Source organism: Manihot esculenta, chromosome 8 (genome assembly GCF_001659605.2).
Source record: "Manihot esculenta cultivar AM560-2 chromosome 8, M.esculenta_v8, whole genome shotgun sequence".
Taxonomy (NCBI): domain Eukaryota; kingdom Viridiplantae; phylum Streptophyta; class Magnoliopsida; order Malpighiales; family Euphorbiaceae; genus Manihot; species Manihot esculenta.
The window spans coordinates 33,956,681-33,976,301 of record NC_035168.2 but is presented as its reverse complement, the minus strand read 5'-3'; the positions used below and the strand labels follow the sequence as shown (position 1 = coordinate 33,976,301).

Genomic DNA, 19,621 nt, shown 5'->3' with positions numbered 1-19,621 from the left:
AATTACATTTTATATTTTTTAAAATTAAATTTTAACTTTTTAAATTATTTTAATTATTATTAATTATATTGTTGCAAATTAACGAAACTGCTATATCGTTGTCAGATTAATACTATGTTATTGTAACACGTTAAATTTTAATATAAAATTGATAATAATTTAAAATTTTAAGATAGAATTATTAATTTTTTTATATAATATAGTTTAATTTATAAAAAAATATAATATAAAATTTTTTGATAATTACATTAATAAAATTTTAAGTTTTTGGTAAGAGATAGAAGAACAAATAAGACTCGAATATACGATTGCAGATAAATTATATATATTTTTAAATATTTAATAGATTCAGATTAGACGATTAAATTCTAATTTAATTTATATATTAAAAATAATCTAAAATTTAATTCAAAAATTCGCTTTATAAAAGGTATTGATTAGTATTATATTTGATAGTTAAAACAATGATTTAGAAAAAGTATCCTAAAAAATTATTTTTTTATTTTTTTATATTCTTAAGCTAAATTATTTTAAATTATTTTTTAATGTTTCATTATTAATATATTTAATAATATTATTTTTTTGATAGTTTTAAAAGTAATATTAAATAGTAAATATATGAAATACATTAAAAAAAACCGATTTCTTAATTTTATTTTAACTAAAATTATTATTATAAAATTATTAATAATAATAATATAAATAATATTTTTTTAAATACATTTAATAATAAAAAAGATAAATTGATAATGGTATAAATCTCCAATAACAATAAGTATATTTGATCCAACATTAAAACCATAAATTAAAATTATATCAAAAATAAAGTATAAAATTTTTTTTATCTGATTAATTTTAAACTGTCTAACGCAGTATAAGTAATTTGATATTCACTGGCAATATAATAATTTTGTTAATTTTTAGCGTTACATATAATATTAAAATATATTTAAAATAATTTTAAAATATTAAATTTAATTAATAAAAAATTATAATATATAAATATAACAAAATAGGATCCAGCCCTTTTTTATTATTATTACTTAACATTTGTACATTCTAGAAAAAGTGTATATTCGGTTATCACTTTTTTATTATTATTATTATTTATCTTTAATCTCTTGAAAATTAGGAATCAAATCAAATAACAATCTGCAATTTTTTTACTTAGTAAAATTAAATCCAACTATTTAAATTGTCAAATCAAAATAAATTAAATTATCATAATTTGATTCAATGTTAATTATTTAAATCATTTTTATATATTTCTAAATATATTATATATAAATGAATTTTTAATTTAATAATATTATAATCTTTTTCGAAAGTTGAATAGAAAAATAATTACCCACAATAATTTGAATGAATTCATAAAATTTTGGAGAATAATATATAGGAAATATGGACATCCTTGACAATGAAAATCACAAGTCCGGACAAGTTAAGCATCGATCAGTAATCCAATGGGCTTTGAATATTGATCTTAATCAAGCTTCGGCTAAACCATCATCAATAGTGGATCCAGCCCTTGGGCTTGCTTACTGCTGGCTCGTCATATTTGCCGTTGGCCGTCGAGACAGCTTCAAAGCAGCGTTATAAAAAATGAAACAACTTTGGTAAACATTTTGAGATCTTACCTATTAAAACATTTTTTTTTTCCAAGATCAATAAAATAATTCTTCTATTTATAACAGTATTTTTTTTAAAAGAAATTTATTATTTAATATCTAAATATTACTATTATTAACGAATTAATTCTTAGCTTACCAGAAATCTATTAAAACATTTTTATTTTTTCTCCGTCAACAAAATAATCTTCCCATCAATAAAATAATCCTTCCGACTATTTCTGTCATTAAATTCTTCTTTCTTCCTAAAAAAATTTAAAAACTGACTTGTTAATAATAATAATAACTAGAGACTCAATAAAAAATTCTATTTAAAAACAAAATTAAATTTTAAAAATTCTCTCATTATTCAATTATTTTGAAAGAAAAAAAAATGAAAAAACTATTTTGTTAATAAAAAAAAATGAAAATATTTTTATAAATTTTTAAAAATACTTATTAATAATAAAAATACTTAAAAATTAAATAATAAATCTCTTTTTTAAATGAGGAAAATAAAATTTATTTTTTACTGTTTTGTTTGGACGATAAAACTTTCTCTTAAGAGGAAAAAAAGAAAGATAAAAGTGAATTATTTCATCATCTTATATGAAAAGTTAAAATTATGGGAAAACAACAAAAAATTGGTAAGGCTACAGATAAGTGGTAATTGAATTCTACATCCAGTCCTAGATAGACGTTGATGGTGTGCGTGATCAAACAACCGCTAAAATCATAGTTGATATATGATTGAGATGGGCATGATTTAGAAATTGGTTGATACAATGTCCCTATCACTATCATTTTCCCATCCTCCCAACACAACTAACCAAATACAAATACCTTTGATCAACAAATTATTTTACACACTAAACTCCAACCCTGCTTCATTTAAACAATAAAGTTTGCAGACATGGAATAATCATCCATTCAGCATAATCTGACCATGCCAATAATCCCCCAGGAGAGTGAATTCTTACCCGGTTTTCTAACCCAGGCTTTTTTATCCGGTTACTTCTATAGTGGATAACGGATAGACCAAATCCATAACAACAGGATACAGTCTGTGACCCGGGACCATAACAGTCACCCTTTTGAAGCATGCTACTTCAGGACCCAAGCAGCATGACTGAGATCTCTCTGTACTCTCTGCAGGTCACAACATCCTGCATCCCACCATCTTTTTTTTGACATTCTTTTCATGCTCCCCAGACATGCACGCTTCATGGGGTGACATTTTGTCACACAATTCAGCAAGTACTAAGCTTAATTCAAACCCTAGCTCTCCAACAATATCACAGTAATCAAATCAGGCGAATCACGCACATACCCATATGTTAATTTTTGCAGAGAGAGAGTTTGAATACAAACATGTATACATATGAAGGTTTCTGAATGCAATACTCATGAAACAGACACTTAAAGAAGCTAAATATGAAAAGCTACTATCTTAAAACATTGACATTTTGCTAGCAAGCAATCAACAAACACCACTACATCAAAGTTCTGATTTGAGGCAAAAAAGTTTAAACCTTCATGCAATGCTTTAATATTAGCATGGCCCATGTGGATAAAAAGAAGGGTGCATGAACTTTTCTTTAAGGTAAAAGGAGCTGTAATTTTAAAAAAGCTTTGTCCAAATAAAGATAGCCAACAAAGCCCCACCATAATTAGTTGAGAACACAATAATAGAGATGTGTCCCACGGAGTAGTCGTCGATAGAATAGTCTCTTCTATGTGGTTAGTAATTCTCTTGACTATATCAATCTTGATTCCGGAGTTACAGCTTTAGTCACAAAGTCATCAATTACATAAAACCATATGCTGTGATAGAAATGAAAATCATAAAAATTTCATCAAGCAGTGGAAACTAAACAAAAATGGCCTTTTTCCGCAATTTTTTAGCGAATAAGAATGGCAGACCAAAGCCCTTAAAGCAAAAAAATCAAATTTCCAAAATTTGCAGGCTACAGTTTGGCAAATATACTTACAATTCCTGTTAAAAGCTGTGCAGTTGGGATAGCATTAGGACAAGCTCATCACTTGAAGGCCTATCTGCAGGCAAATCTGACAGGCAAACAACAGCTATTCTCACTGCCATGAGCATCTCATCTTCCTCACCTTCTTCCCCAAGAATACTCTTATCCAGTGCTTCCCTTGCCTCCCCTGCGTGCTGCAAATGCCGAAGCCAATGACCTAAACTACCTCCACTGGCTGCTTCCCCGAAGAATGGATCGGTCGGGTCTCTCCCAGTTAATAAAACACCCAATATCATCCCAAAGCTGAAGATGTCACTCTTTTCAGTATACCTAGTTAAATTTGGAAAGAAAAAAAAGAGTATAATGTGAGTTGTGAGCACTATGTGAGGTCTGAGTTAAACAAGACAAGTATGAAATAAATGAATAAATAACAATACCATAAAGCAAAGAACACATACCAGAAATAAATTAAAGCTAAAGGTCAGGACTAAGCAGAGATTCTAGACAGATAATTATTACTAGAAAGAACAAAGCAATACTTGTACAGTAGCTTGATGAACTGCCACTTTGACTTGAGTAAATCTTCTAGTTTAGAATATAATGCTTCAGCATATTTAATGTTGAAAGAGATAAAAAAATGCCTCTCTAACTTGAACTGACCAAAACTTTAAAGTACAACATATACGTTCATTATGGAAATAATCAAACTTTTTTCAAGCTCCATAATCCAGCAGAAACTTGAGCTTACGATGGAAAACATGAAACAAATAAATTCAATTATCAATTTAATTACTAGAATTAGAAGTTGACAATGGCTTAAGGCCAAAAGAAAAAAAGTTCATGTACCTGCAATTCTGGAAGCACTCAGGAGCACTGTAGCCAGATGTGGTTCTGTCCAAATTAGGCATGAGTTTAGCCAACCCAGAATCTGCCAACCTCGGCTCAAACTCAGCATCCAACATCACATTTGTGGGCTTCAAATTATAATGCAAAATTTGAGGGACACATTCAAAGTGAAGATATCGAAGCCCCTTAACAACCCCAACTGCAATCCGAAGCCGAACTTCCCATCCGAGCTGCAACTGATTATCCCTCACTCTATTCATTGCATCTTCAAGACTCCCAGTTGGGACATAATCGTAGACAAGAGAAAATCTATCAGATTCTCGAACATAAGCCCGTAAACTCATCAAATTCCTGTGCCTCAAACTGGCTAGCCTTTCCAGCTCCTGCTGTATCCTTCGCTTGACAGCCTTGCTCTGCCTCTCTGGTGAACCATTCTCAAATGGTTCGAGCCTCTTGACAGCAACTGTGAGGTCATTATCTAGCACTTTCCTGTAATACTTACCATTTGAGCTGGAACCCAGTAACTGGTTTTCGCTTGCAAGAGCTGATTGAAGAGTTTTTGGAGCGATATTTGGGGAAAATGTAACAGGGCCTTTGAGGATTGGAGTTCGGTTCATGTAGCGGACAAAAAAACGGACCACACAAGCGCAAAGAACGGCTCCTGTTAATCCAGTTAAGACTCCTAAACCGATGCTAAGAAGAATTCTTTTGAGTCCAGTGTGAAACTGGGGCGACCTGGAAGGCGGAGTTTCGGAGGAGAGGTGCCTTGTCATCTTAATATTACTTTCTTGGCACTGTACAACTATGGGGTGAAAGCAAAAACTCAACAGCAAAAGCAGAGCTGTGACTTTGCTGGTAAGTTGGGAACTGTATCTTCTTTTCTCCATAGGACCATAAAAAGCCCACAGAACCAAGATCCTATAAATGATAGCAGAAGCTCAAAACCAAAAGAACCCCAAAACAAGACTCCAGCTTCAAAATGAATGAATGAAAGAGATTCTGCTAAAACACTTCAAATTGCTGGGGAGGGAAGAACCTCAAATCTCAAACGCAAATATGAAAATCCGAGAGAGTGAAGGAGAAGCTTTCAAGTGGTTCCAAAACCGAAACTATAAGGAATAACCGGGAGATGAAAATCGAATTTCAACTCAAAATCTTCACGAGAAAGACGCTAAAGAATCACAACGTCACCTATTCCAATCTCTTGGAGACTAAAGTTGTCTTCTTTCTACATGAATCAAAGACCGAAGTTGCAAATACTTCCATATTAAACATAAATGTAGAGCATTTTATTCAAGGAACGTCTCTGTGAAGAACCCAAAACAGAAGAAGCAAAAAAATCAAATCTTTCCTCCAGTTTCAGGCTGCTGCTTCAAGCCAGAGAGAAGTCATGTCCTTCCTGTTCCTTGAGCAAATACCAATACTAACAAAGAACCCAAATCATTTCTTCTAAATGAGTAGACAGACAAAGTTCAAATATATTAGGTGAAGAAAGAAACAGACTCACACACAGCCACTAGCCTGCGTCTCTCTATCACTTGCACAAGTACTGCATACTATTAAAAATAAAAAATATTTTTCCTTGAAAAAAAATTAATATTTGTTTTTTTTTTTTTTAAAAAAAAAAAACCTGTACACTTGTCTGTAAAGGACCATTCTGGTGTGGAGGGGAGGACAAAACTGGGTTCGTCTTCCCGCCTTTCAGAGGAGAGGGACCCCACAACTGAAATACAGAGGAGGTGGGTCCATTGCCACGTTGGCAGAAGAGTGTCTTGATGTCCCTATCACGAGGCCGAAAGCGATACATCGAACCGTGTGCGACAGAGAGGATCATGTTTATCTTCACCGTTGGTTTTCTTCTTGATGAGATTTCGACCGTTGATGTGGAACCACGGGAATTTGTGCGAGCTTAGCTAGGTTTTTTTTTTTTTTTTTTTTGGAAAATAAATATTTAATAGTGTGATTATAGAAATAGGCTGTCTTATCGTGGGATTAGTAAAGTTATTTCCTTTTTCATGTGAGAATAATTGCTTTCCATTTCCACTACACGTTTTTTCTCAAATTTCTTTTTTATTTTTTTTTTTATTTTCTCCTCTTTTTAAACAAATAAAAAAAAAAAACAGTATAAATTTTTGGTGTACAGTACAGCGACGAGGAAAGGAACAGCACGTGCGTATGCGTGCGTCTTTTGAGGAAAATGGGTTTAAACCTTTTTTTTTTTCCTATGGTCTTTCGACTTTTACTGGGTTTTTTTTTAGTGTGAAATGACCATATGCCCCAGTGCCGGATGTTTTTCTTGCCATTATTTTTTCCCGGAGATTAAAGATGTGGAAGTGGAAAGTTATATATCTTTATATTTATCTGCATTTTATACAAGTTTTAATTATTATATAAAATTATTTCAATATTGATTGATTTTTATTATATTTTTAGTTATTTATGTTTATTGATTCCACCTAGTCATTAGATATAAAAACACAGAATAAATAAATAAATAAAAGCATTATAGAAATAGTGTTAGCTATGAGTTGATAAAAAAAACTAATCAAATTTAATCGGTGGTTAAAAGCAAATTACTTATTAAGTCTAACTTGGATTTAGGTTCTCTTTCTCATTCTCTAATATTTTTAGTCAAAATTAAAACAAACAAAACGAAAATGAGTTCAGAAAAGTTTATTTTGATATTGAAAATTTTCTGTGTTTTTTTTATTATTATCAAATTTTCGTCCAAAAATTCATGAGAAATAGTTGGATATATACATATGGTAGTTTTTTTTTTTAAATTGCAAATAGATGCACAGAAAAAAATGGGTGGAGGTGATACATTAAACCTTGTTTCATTATTATTATTATTATTATTATTATTATTATTATTATTATTATTATTATTATGTTGAGTTAAATATTAAAAGTTAATATGTGATATCATATTTTCATTTGTGGTAATAATAAGAATAATAAATTTATTTGATATATACATCTTAATCTTTTTTGGAATATGTACACCTTTTCTTGTTTGTTAGTAGTTTATGTGTTGAATATGTAATTACATTTTTATATTAATCGGAATTAATCATTAAATTTCTGCACTAAAATCATAATTTATTAAATATTTAAATTTATAAAAAAAATAAATTAATTATATTATTAATAACTTATAACAAAATAAAAATTATTGATAAATATTTTTTATTATTTTTTTAAAGTGAATGAGATTTCACGATCAAATGGTTATTAGAAAAAATTACTACTAAAAAACTCCATTCCAATAAGGTTTTTATATAACTTTTTTTGTTTTATATTTTCTTTGAATATTCTTAATGCTATGATATTTTGATAAAATTTATAAAGAATCTGATGATCATTAGTTGTGAAACATTTTGTAGTTTTTTTTTTTTAATTAAAGCCTAGTAGTGCAACCTGTTACTCCAATAAAATTAATTATTTTAAGCTTTTGTGCTTATTATATGCTAAAAGTTTCTAAATAATTAGATAAATTCAATCAGTTTTCTCATGCTCACTTTCCCATTTAGATTGATAAGATTTCATTTAAGATCAGTGAACTTTATACTTTGTTAACTACAACAGTTTATTTTATGTCTAGCTTTCAGGAGAAGGTCCAACTCTTACTATTAATCAATAAAATGTTTAGGATAATCCATTTCGCAAGAAAAGAAATCATATGATTCCTTATAAAATCATTTATAATTATTTTTAAGTGAATTATTCTGTTTCTTTATCGAATCTTTCATTCCAAAGAAGGGGGAATTATGTTTGTTTTTTTTTTAAAAATACTACCATTTTAATTTCCTGCAAGCACAAAAAAGTTTTCAATTCATTCTCAAAAGTCTAATCAAATCACCAACAATTCTCTTACAATAGTTCAACAAATAAATCATCTTAAGCAAAACACATGGCATCTCAATCTAATATATATAATTCCTGTCGCATAGTTTTGATAAGGAAATAAAATTTAAAAGTCACTAGCTTGCAATAAATGTAAATCAATTCTCTATGCCTTGCAAAAAGCTGAGACGTTACAGACGAAAATTGATACTAGAATAATTATTGTGATGATAAATTGAGAAGACAAATTTCTGAAATTCAAATTCAATCAAAGTATTGAAAAAAAGATGACACATTTATCACGCAGCAAATGTGTGATGGAAGCATTCCACACGAGTATATTCGTCTCAAATGCATCAAGGCAAAAAAAAAAAAAAATGAAATAATGCATTGAAAGAGTTGCAGAAACAAGAACTCTTCACTAAAAGAAACCAATGTACAAATACACCAATGCCCTAAAGCTAAATCCTCGCAGCTCCACCACACAAGGAACCAAGCATGCTGATTAATCAAAAACAAATAACATTAAAAAAGAGCCCCTTCTCTAGAAGCTTCAAGCTGCTCTCAACTCACAATGGGGCAGTATAAAATACAACCATGAGGGACTAATTGCATAGATACTCATGGGGCAGGCATGCCAACCTACCACTCTATTTCCACACTGCTGACATCTTCAATGGAGAACAAGCTCTTCAACTTATAAAATATACTTACAGAAAAAAGCAATACCATTATCAATTTTTAACTCCCCAACCTCATTGTACTTCATCTTTAATTATTATCCTTTACTAAGCATGTCACCCATTTGAGTCTGATAAGAAAGTGATGACATCAGCATCAGCAAAATTTGTCTCTATTGCGAGCTCAAGAGGGGTCTTACCTTCCCCATTCACAGCCCGTGGATCTGCTCCTCTGCAAATGTATATTCAGACCCTTGATTAGGATGTCATAGAAATCCCTATCCTTCCGCTTTCTTCTGTGTACATGCGTGTATGGGTGTGCATATGTCTTGTGTGCAGAGAGAATTGATAGGTAGACACAAAGTGACGCACACATATAAACACTATTTATGTGCACAAAATAGATAAAAGAAAACAATGGAAAGAAAAATCTAAATCAATGATGATTGGCAAAGCAAGGACCAGTAAAAGTCACCTTGAGAGGAGCAATTTTGCAAATGCAGCTCTGCCTCTAATAATACATCGATGCAATGGTGTCTGACCTCTTGCATCAGTTGAATTTATATTTGCACCATACTGTAAAAGGAGTTCTAGCATGCCAATATCCGCAGTTTCACAAGCAAGGTGAAGCAAGGAACACCCATCTAGATCCTCCAAGATCTGACCTTCACCAGTACCAGCCAAATTTAAAGAACTAGTGGAGGACCTGTCCAATGAATTCCCAGTTGAGCAGCTAGAGCAGTGGTCAAGGCCCGTCTGCTCTTGTAGTAACATCACTTTAGCCAGGGTTAGATAAGAGCTACAAGATGCTTGCTCATATACAGCATTGACATCTACTTCGTGATTAACAATAAGACGGTACACAGATTTCTTGTCATTAGCACGTACAGCTTCCACAATATGATGTGACACTGAATGAGGATATTGGCTGTCTCTAGGTTTGGGAACAAACAGTTTTTCTGCATACTGTCATTGAAAAAGGAGAGGAGGATTTGACTTCCAACATTTTCGTAAAAACACAAAAGTTCAGTAGCATACAGCAAGGCATCTTTGCTCACATTACCAAATGGGAACTAACTGTAGTCTGCTAAAATATCATTGTCAGAGCCACCAAATGTTCAGTTTGCTGAATCCCTCTCTCTCTCTCTCTCTCTCTCTCTCTCTCTCTCTCTCTCTCTCTATATATATATATATATATATATATATATATATAGGGGACACATCTAAATTATGGCGCTGATTTCGAATAAAAACATTTGTATGAAAAAAGCATAAAAAGCTCAGGTCACATTATCCCCTTGAATCTATGGGCAATCGTCTCCAAATAAAAAAGAAAATAAAACTCAAAACCAGGCCAGAAGTTTGATAATATACCTTTGCATGGATAAACTTCTCCTTTACTGATATAGACTCAACCGGACTGGGTTTACAGATAAAATGTGGCTGTGATTTATCAGACTTGTGTGGGCTTCAGCAGCAGAATAAAAAGGAATGTTAGCAATCAATAATAAAGCAAGATGCATATCACTGGCAAATAACAGAGAAGTATATTCGGATTGAAGGGGATTCTTTACCCTGTGGGGATGAGATCAACCTGAAAGGTACTTCTTGATTGCAGTAGCTCCTCCCAGACTGAGTTTGCAAAGGCATTTCCCAGAGATTGAAACAAACTAATAACAGAAGGTTCCCATACTTTGACATCCAGTGTGAGGGATCTTACCTGCAATTCAATTCAAAATAAGAATAAGAGGTCAATGAGTCAACATCAGTACTAACATGAAATATCATTACCAAACCAAAGTTTTTGGCATAACAAGATAACTCTGTGATGAAGAGTATCCATAACAATCCTACCAAGATATCTTCGAAGTCTGTACAAGTTCTAGAGCTGTCAAGACTACTAATCTTCTTATTATTGTAACTTGATGTAGCTTGCTTAATTTATTAAATTAATAAAAAGGGACTTCCCATTATCATTATCCAACCGATTTTTGATGGCATGATGCACCCACACTGAAAGCATAGCTCACAAAGAAACAGTGTCAAGGCAAAATAATTCAAGTGGAATAGGTTACCTTTGATATATGCACACCAAGATTACGGTGAACACCAGAACATTCAATGCAAACAAGAACACCAAGATTTAGGGATGCCCAATCTGGTTCTGGGGCACCACAATCAGCACATTTATCATTTCCGCATACTCTTTGCAGAACATCAATAGGCTTCTCTGCACTGGATCGTTGTTGTAAAATTCTTGATGGTCGTTCATGATGGGCACCAGCAAGGCTCCTCTCAGAGGTAAGTTCATCAACGGCAGAGTGGTCAAAATCAGCACTTTCAAATGAACTGCTCTCACTGGCAGACCTATGATGACCACTTCCCATAGGACTAGCAGGCAGACACTGAAATTTAATTGGACAATAACCATCAAAATGACAAGTTAATCAAAGCCAATAATGATGAAAAGCTATTGAAATTACCCTTTCAGGAGCCTGCGAGCTGAGTAATGAAGCAATAACCCCTGTTATCTTTTCAATCCAATCCATTTGATCCAGTGCGCTCTCTGCCTGCACTGACAAGTATAAATAATCATTGTTAAGGATCTATGCTGGAAACATCACTAAATTAAACATCAATTTTCACCCTTATAATTCAGACAGAATAAGTTGCATAGTTAAATTTATATCCAAGCCATATCTTACATCATACCTGCAAAGTGTAGTTCTTTGTTGGTGAAATAATCCTGAAGCAGAATCGCAAGTCTGACTGGTCAGCATCAACCTTGATTGTTGATGTAAGAAGGTTCACAGTATGGTGAGCAACTGATTTCTCATCATGTACTCCCCCATGATAATGAGTAGATAACCAACGACTCAACAATCCAGATCCAAGCTCCGAGCTATTCCTTTGACCAGAATGTTGGCTACCAGAACCCTAAAATCAAACATAGTGATAAAGGTGGAAAGTTAGAAAATAGTGGATCGCATGCTCTTTAACTGTTTTTTTTCACGTAAATTACTTACAGATGATTTGCTGCATTGTTTCCGATAGTAATACAACATTCCCCGACTATCAAGTACAAAAAACCTTCTCTTCCAGTCACCTCGCAAGTTTGAGGAACGTTTAGATAGATAACCTTGCCTAATGGTTTGAACCTGAAAGTTTGCTAGCTCGTTCAGAAGTAGACAGTCAAAGAACAAATTGAACTCCTTTAAAAGTATTCATGTACCTTTCCCTTTGCAGCAGATTGCATTACTGCCTCTATCATTTTATGTGAACTTCTACCAATGGCTTGTATACCATCCCCATTAGGAGATCCATTGGAACCATTGGAAGACCATCTACTCTCACGATCAATCTGCCTTTTGTACTCTAGCATCCTTTCACTGAGAGCTGCCTGCTCATAGTTGGACCTCTCTCTTGACTGTTGAGCATAAGTCAGAACCTGCAAAATGACAAGTGGCATATTATTTCAACAAGTCAATAAGCAAAGCTCATTTAGAAAAATTTGACCAACCATACAAATCATCTTCAACCTTTTTTCTTCCTCCTTGGTCGATAAATACTTTCCAATTTCTTAACAAGTTAATCACAACTGACCCCAATATTTGAAGGCACTTAGAAAGGAAATAAAAATTCAGGCGTTAGCTTCAGCTTCAGCTTCAGATACAAAGCTGAACATCACTTCAAGGATACCCCTCACTGGTCAATTTATCAACATCTAACAACAGTGCCTCCTCTAAGCCCAAGGATTCACCACATCAACCTTCCTGGTTCATAGTCATTTGCGCATTCTACATACACAATTTTCACTGTCACAAAAAATTGTAGTCCTGATTTTACTCTTGGTTACCCCTAATGGATACCCACAGGTAGCCATAGCACTTATTGTGCAATGAGTGTTAGAGATAAAAAAAAAAAATCCTCACTTTACAAGCATGACTTTTAGGTTGAGTGCTTCTTGACATGGTATTAGAGCCTTTTTGACCAAAAGTTCCAGAGTCTAAATCCTGTTCTTCTCTACCTTTTTAAATTAAATATTTCAACACAAAGCAAGGTGGTTCTGTGCTTGTTCATCCTTTAAGATTACTGTGCATTCGCATGCACGGGTGTGTTAGAGATATAAAACTATTCTTAAAGCCCTCACTTACAAGCTTCAGCTTTCAGGTCGAGTGGTTTCTTGACAGTTAAAAATGGCTAAAGTTAGAGGGGGCACCTTTCATTCCTCTCCCCCATTTCCCTTTTTACCAGTAACTTTTGGTTTGCTTCTCAATGCTTATTGTAATGAGCAAAGCACATCTTTCCAAAGGAAAATAACTCGATATTTTACATTCTACAACATAATGACAAATACAAAAGCCAAATTTCTTCCGATCTAAAAGAAAAATAATACACAGAATAGACATATATAAACAACCTGATTTATATATGGCTCCATTTGATGCAACAACTCATACCCCTGCATGGAAAACAGAAGAATTTTCATAAGAACATAGATGACTAAAGCATGTTAAGGAGGCACAGAAGCCCAAATGCTAATTACCTGCTTGAAGTAACGAAGATGTGCATCCATTGTCCCACTGACAGCCTCTAAAAATTCAAACCTCTTTTTTGCTTCCACATTAGAAACAGCAGTCACCTAGACAGAATTCAGAAAGAGAACAGATTATTGAGTTGTTCATCATTCAAACCATAAAACAGCTAGTTTGAAATGTTTGCTTACTAGATTAAAACGTGCTTCCTCAAATGCAGACCTTGCAGTATGAAGCTCCTGAAACAATATGAGAAAAGTATAAAAGGGAAATGACGGCCAAGGATGTGCTGATGCATAAATCAAAAGAACATTTGATACAATACCTCCTCTAACAGAGTAGCTACATCAGTCTTTGTGCCCTTCCTCAGTGACAAGAACTTCTCACGAGCCTATGTAATACCATGAAAACGTGTCAATTAACCAGGGTCTCCAAGATCTTTCAACGGCTTACAAGTGAATTTGATTACTTATATGATTGAGAATCCAAATATCTTAGTTCAAGTTATGAAATCTGAATCTAAGCAAACTAAAAAGTTTCGTAAAACCCATCCTTCTGCAGATAATTGTACAATTTGACTCCCTAATCCTAAGCCAGTTCAACAAGATCCCGTTTGCATAGAAAGCTTAACCACAAAGAGGTTAGGAAGCTCAGAGTTCAGAACTCTTCCATAACTATAACTCATACAAAAAAAATATCAATTTAAATGTCTCAAGGGTAAGTTATCCAGTTCCAACTAGAATATTAAAAAAAAAAAAAAAAAAAAAAAGCATAATAGCCTTCAATGAGGAAGAATATTCTTAAAATTTGAGGCAATAATAAAAATTATCTCATTCATAGACTACCTCGTAAAAAGGGAAGGCCGTGATTTTGTATTTAAAATACTGAAAATTCATTCCAATGTACATGCAAATGATGTTAACTGCAATGAGAAAATTATGAGCAATCCAACATGGAAACAAGAGAAAAGCACCTGATCATAAAGAAGGCTTGCCTTGTCAAAACGTTTCCTTGCTTCCTGCACAAAACAAATACCTTTTTAAAATTCAAACTCAAAGGGATATTTGCATAAATTGGGGAATAGTGACACTATGGAGATATTAAATGATCATCTAAGGGGGATCCTCTAAGCAAAAAATTAGAGGGGGATTTTTGCAACAATCAATATTCAAACAGCAAATCCTAACTCCTGAGCAAGATCTCTCATACAATTGCTAAATGAGAAAGTTAGGTGCTTAGAGAATATGGAGCCTATAAAAGAGAAAGATCACAAAACTAATTACTTAAGCAACTCCCAAGAAATATGTCCCAAGTAATTAAAGTTTCAAGTCAATGAAAAAGGAAGTGGTCAAATACAGCACTGCAGAATGCATTTTCTACTTCAAAAAGGAAAGATTGCCATTTATTTCCCCTTGGGTTGCATATCACACATTAACTATCATTGGGGCAGGAAATGGCCTTAACATTACCTTGACCTCATGCAAATCAACATTGACAAATTGTAGCAATCTGTCATTCAGCATGTGCTCAACCTGAAAAAGGAAATAATAACAATCTCATATCAGATAAGCAAAATTGGAACAAAGAAAATAAAGATCTTGATCTGAAAATAAAAGTAATTCATTTGAATTATGGTGCACAGGATTCTGTTTCCCTACACAATATAATTTCTCAAGAAATAAAACTGAATCAGACCAAGGCCCAACATCAAACTGGTCTAGATACACCTTCCACTCCAAAGAAAACTAGGATGCTATTGCTTCTTTAAACTGGCCTTCACTTTTATTAGATACCAATTCCAAAGGAAAGGATAACTTGGAAAGCTAAAAGAAATCTGCATCAAAGTTCTCTCTTCTACCCTAGTTCTTTAGAGTTGAGACATGTAAGTTGTTTAGGGCTCATTCAAAGTAAAATCATGACGACAATAAAAATTATGGAACCATACTTAAGAAACACACAATTTGAAGTACAAATTTTTTTGCTCAAGTCATTGATCATAAGACAGAAGTACCAATAAGTGGAAATGCTATCATTATTTACAAAATTGTAACCTAGTCCAATCAAGTTACCAACAATCTAAAGTATTGACCAAGACAGCAAATGAACTAGCATGGGGATTCCTTAAGAACCAGTAGTGGATGCATTGCTAGAAATAGAGGGTCAACTGGCCCCTCTTTTTTTGTCCTTGTGTGTGTGGGTGTGTGTATTTGTCTATGTTGATCCCTAACTCTCTTTTTGATGAAATTTAAATTTGTTGAGACAAAAGAGCAAATTGTGTATTCAAAAGTTTACTTTCTTTTGAAACTCTGCTGTAACTATTTCAATAATGAACTTTATCAAGACTTGTATAAATGAATGTGTGATCAATTAATGCATGACTGCGAGTTAATTATATAGAGATATGCATTTAATAGCATTAACAAAGATGTAAAATTTTAATAGTTTCCAAGATATTAGGTTTTGTCAACTCTTATTATAATATACCAACTTTTTTTCTTACATCTTTATAGTATTTTATTATATGTTCTTATACATTGACCCCAGATTTTAAAAAAAAAAAATTATAGATCTGCCACTGGGACAGCATTATATTTATTGAAATTGCCACAATATTTAACAAAATACATAGAAAAGAATACACATCAGAATTACCTGAGATCGAAGAACTTCCTTGTATGTCCCAATTTCTCTCAAGGCTATGGTAAATTTAGTCATAACAGGGCCTACATTAGCAAACACATATTCATCAATAATTCTATAGTATCACTCGTATCTAAACAAAAACTAGCCATTGCTAACTTATCACATAAAAAATTAAAAGGAAAAACAAGGCAGTACTGTAAAAAAAATCCAAGCAAAATAAAATTACCTCCAAAAGCCACACTAATAGGATCATTATGTCCTCCACCAAAAGCTTCCAGAGCACTAGCAAAGGCAATGTCCCCATCATATCCCTCACCTAGTCCTTCACTGCAAGTGAAACAAAACGCTAGCATAAAAAAAATCATTTACAAACTCATTGCACTTGCACTACAGGAAGGATACAGAAGGGAAACAGTGAGAGGGAGAGAGAGAGAGAGAGAGAGAGAGAGAGAGGGGGAGGGAGGAAAGACATTAACATGTGTAAAAGAGAATACAGAGAAAGAAATCACTAATGTTGAATTGAAAGGCATTAATGACAGTACAACTAGTTGCAAACCTAATTAAGATTTAAGATTGTGTAATTTAGCATCTTGAAGCATGTAATTTTAGCAATACCCAAAAGTAAGTACAAACTTACAAGTCATTAATAGTACAGAAAAAGAAATTGATAACACCAATACCCTTCATGCAACCATAAGTTAAATAAATAACAAAGGACAAATATTACCATTCTCCCCAGCCCCCCACCCGGAGACTCTGCTCCTTAAAAATTTAAGGTTCTATGGCTCATAGGGTCTCAATCTAAGAAGATGTACTAATTTATATAGTCAAATCTGTAAATTAATAGAGAAACAAAAGTGGGATGCGATATTTTATAGATACTAGTGGAAATAAAAAGCACATACGTGTATTTCCGACATCCTTTGTAGAACTTTAAACTCCTCTCCCTTAGCAATTCAGCACTTTCCTCCATGGATTGTATCTGATTCACCAAATAAATTATCAAATTGCACTATACTAGGGACCAACTAAAATCAATATATTCTAAACAAAACACAAGTATAACTGATATGATGAGAACAATTTGCTTAAAACATCATCTTCAAAAGAGTAACAATAGCAGATATAACAGTAGGACGGAGTAGCCATTATTTTAGCAAATTAGACAATGTTGTCCGCATGCATCTCATAAAATTAAGACTGAGTTATGCTATTTATACTGCCAGACAATGCACAAATAGATTGTTGTACGACAACACATCAAAATACAAAATCATGGTTAGAAGGGAATCATGAGTGAAGATCAAGCATGAATTAAGAAAACGTCTGGGAGGAAAAAGTTATTTATTGGGCCTTGAAAATTTTCAAATAAGTGAAAGAATCCTCATAGAAATTATCGTAAAAGAAAGCCAATTATTTCAGTTTACCCAAAAAAAAAAAACATTTGATGATCCATAGTATGGATTTACTACTGTCTCCCAAATCAGTAATAAAGGATTAATAAAACTACCATAAAACAAAAGATATTTAATCTTTATTGAACAAAACACGCCTTTCCTTTTTATCGAAACAACTAAATAAACTTTCCTTAAATCATCAAACTCTTAGCAGCCAAAAGATATAAAAAAGACAAACATGGCAGCAATTTAAAGATTACACAGAAAACAACAATCCAAGAACCCTCTTTATGCAAGCAATTGGCTATGCAAAATGCATATACTTTTACTGCTCACCCTCTATTTCATTGTTTTTTTTTTCTAATTTAGAAGAAGAAGAAGAAGAAGAAGAAAGGCGCCATTTTTATATTGAGCTAAAGGGTTTTGAATTTCGGTTAAGCACTTCATCAGCAATCAATCAAGCTGCTAATTAGCTTTTTTGGAAATAAAAAAGAAATATAAAAGGAAAAAACATAGGGCATTATATCTTTCTTCAAACAGAAAAAAACACAATTTCCTTGAGATTCCTTCGAGTCCAACAAAGCGAAGAGAGAGAGCGAGAAGGAAACTGACCTGCTTGCGAAACATAGGAGAGTCGTCGAGCATAGCGAAAGACATTTTTGAAATAGCGATTCTTCTACCTCACAATAAATTCTAACAACCATTACAACAATGCTCGATCTTGGCAAACTGAAGCTAATCTATTGTCATAACCACCTCCAATCATCAAAATTAAGCTCAGATCTTGATTTATAGTTGAACGCCGATCGGCACGATACCCACCAAGGGACCCCAAAAAATAAAAGAGAGATATATAACCCTACCACTTATAGATAATTACAAACCGAAGATATAAGAGCTCGATTAGCGGCGTTCCAGAGCTTCAAACGCTTATTTTTGTTCCTTTCCTGTTCTGTTTCTTTGTTTGGTTGATTTAAGAACCCTAGGAAAGCACAGTACAAGCAAACATGGCGAAAGCAAGAAACCCTAGAATGGGCAGGAAAACACGAGAGATTTAGGATTTAGGAGGTTGTGTTTATGGGATTCTTGGGAATTGAGTGGAGATCGATTAGGCAACTTCATTATCATTAGCCTGGAAATATACAAACCAAATGTGAAAGACAGACACAGGCATAGATAAAAGCGTAAAACAGAGAGCTCCCTTTTTCTGTTTCCTTCTCTTTCTTTTTTATCTTTTTTTTTTCCTCCTTTATTTTCTTTTTCTCTTGCTTTTCAGTTTTGCGAGGCAAAATTTAGAAGAATATGGCGATTTTAACAGAGTCGATAGCGGAGCTATATCAAACAGAGACAGCATCGAGAGACTTAAGAACGGTGTCGTTTGAATTTACTTAAAAAAGAGAATATTGCTGACTCTACACCACTGACAATGGTCACCTCGTCCCCCGTCATGGAAAACGAGGACGACCGGTTTTACCAACTCATGTAATCGGCGCGTGTGATAAACTATCCCAAAAGTTGGTGATTAATACATGGATGGTATAGGGCCAAATGCCAATCACTGCCGCAGCTTTGACTTTTATAATAAAAAATTGAATTGGAAATATTGTTACTGAATTTTTTTTATCTATTTAATTAAAATGTAAATTTGAAGGGTTTATAATTATTGGTAAAAAAAACGTTGTTTAATAAATTAAAATTTTTTTAAAAATTAATAATATTTTATAATTATTTTATTAATATAATAAATTAATATATATATATTCTTATTAAAATTTTATATGTAAAATATATCTGGTAGAATCAACCAGGCCCTCAAAAGCAAAAACGCTAAAATAAGTGCGTGAGGGAGGGACATGGAATCTGAAAATGCTTCTGTAAAACACCATCAGCGAAGAAGCAGAGGGGCCCAGCCCATACTTCCCTCCATTACTGCCTTGGTCGCCACGAGCAAATGAAAGTCACTGCTCGTCCCAGCAAGAAAAGGAAAAGAAATAATTCTAAATTTTCTACTACTAATGTTATGACATGCGACAGCGAAATAACTTCTCCCAAATATATTAAATTAAGAAAAAAAAACCTAATTTTATT

General features: G+C 33.0%; 2 protein-coding genes across 4 annotated transcripts; both read right to left on the bottom strand.

Annotated features, from left to right (window-relative positions):
• Positions 1 to 2,240: 2,240 nt before the first annotated feature.
• On the bottom strand, positions 2,241 to 5,977 carry LOC110621776 (inactive leucine-rich repeat receptor-like protein kinase CORYNE). 3 transcript variants are annotated; one of them, XM_021766073.2, is made up of 3 exons: positions 4,433 to 5,977; positions 3,599 to 3,916; positions 2,241 to 3,431 (listed from the first exon to the last, which is right to left on the bottom strand). In XM_021766073.2, exons 1-2 carry the CDS (start codon positions 5,317 to 5,319, stop codon positions 3,607 to 3,609), a joined length of 1,197 nt encoding a protein of 398 aa, XP_021621765.1. In that variant the 5' UTR covers positions 5,320 to 5,977; the 3' UTR covers positions 2,241 to 3,431; positions 3,599 to 3,606. The 3 variants fall into 3 exon arrangements, with proteins under 3 accessions (XP_021621765.1, XP_021621766.1, XP_043815359.1); XM_021766074.2 differs by having other exon boundaries at positions 2,241 to 2,885; XM_043959424.1 differs by having other exon boundaries at positions 2,241 to 3,916.
• Positions 5,978 to 8,677: 2,700 nt separating this feature from the next.
• LOC110621774 (ADP-ribosylation factor GTPase-activating protein AGD3) lies at positions 8,678 to 18,842 on the bottom strand. Its single transcript, XM_021766072.2, has 19 exons — positions 18,146 to 18,842; positions 17,042 to 17,118; positions 16,363 to 16,463; positions 16,146 to 16,216; positions 14,963 to 15,025; positions 14,467 to 14,511; positions 13,819 to 13,884; positions 13,685 to 13,732; positions 13,505 to 13,600; positions 13,379 to 13,420; positions 12,191 to 12,406; positions 11,985 to 12,116; positions 11,671 to 11,895; positions 11,442 to 11,528; positions 11,034 to 11,363; positions 10,533 to 10,678; positions 10,333 to 10,426; positions 9,434 to 9,924; positions 8,678 to 9,190 (listed from the first exon to the last, which is right to left on the bottom strand). The coding sequence occupies exons 1-19, from the start codon at positions 18,188 to 18,190 to the stop codon at positions 9,076 to 9,078; spliced, it is 2,490 nt and encodes an 829-aa protein (XP_021621764.1). The 5' UTR covers positions 18,191 to 18,842; the 3' UTR covers positions 8,678 to 9,075.
• Between the last annotated feature and the right edge of the window lie 779 nt (positions 18,843 to 19,621).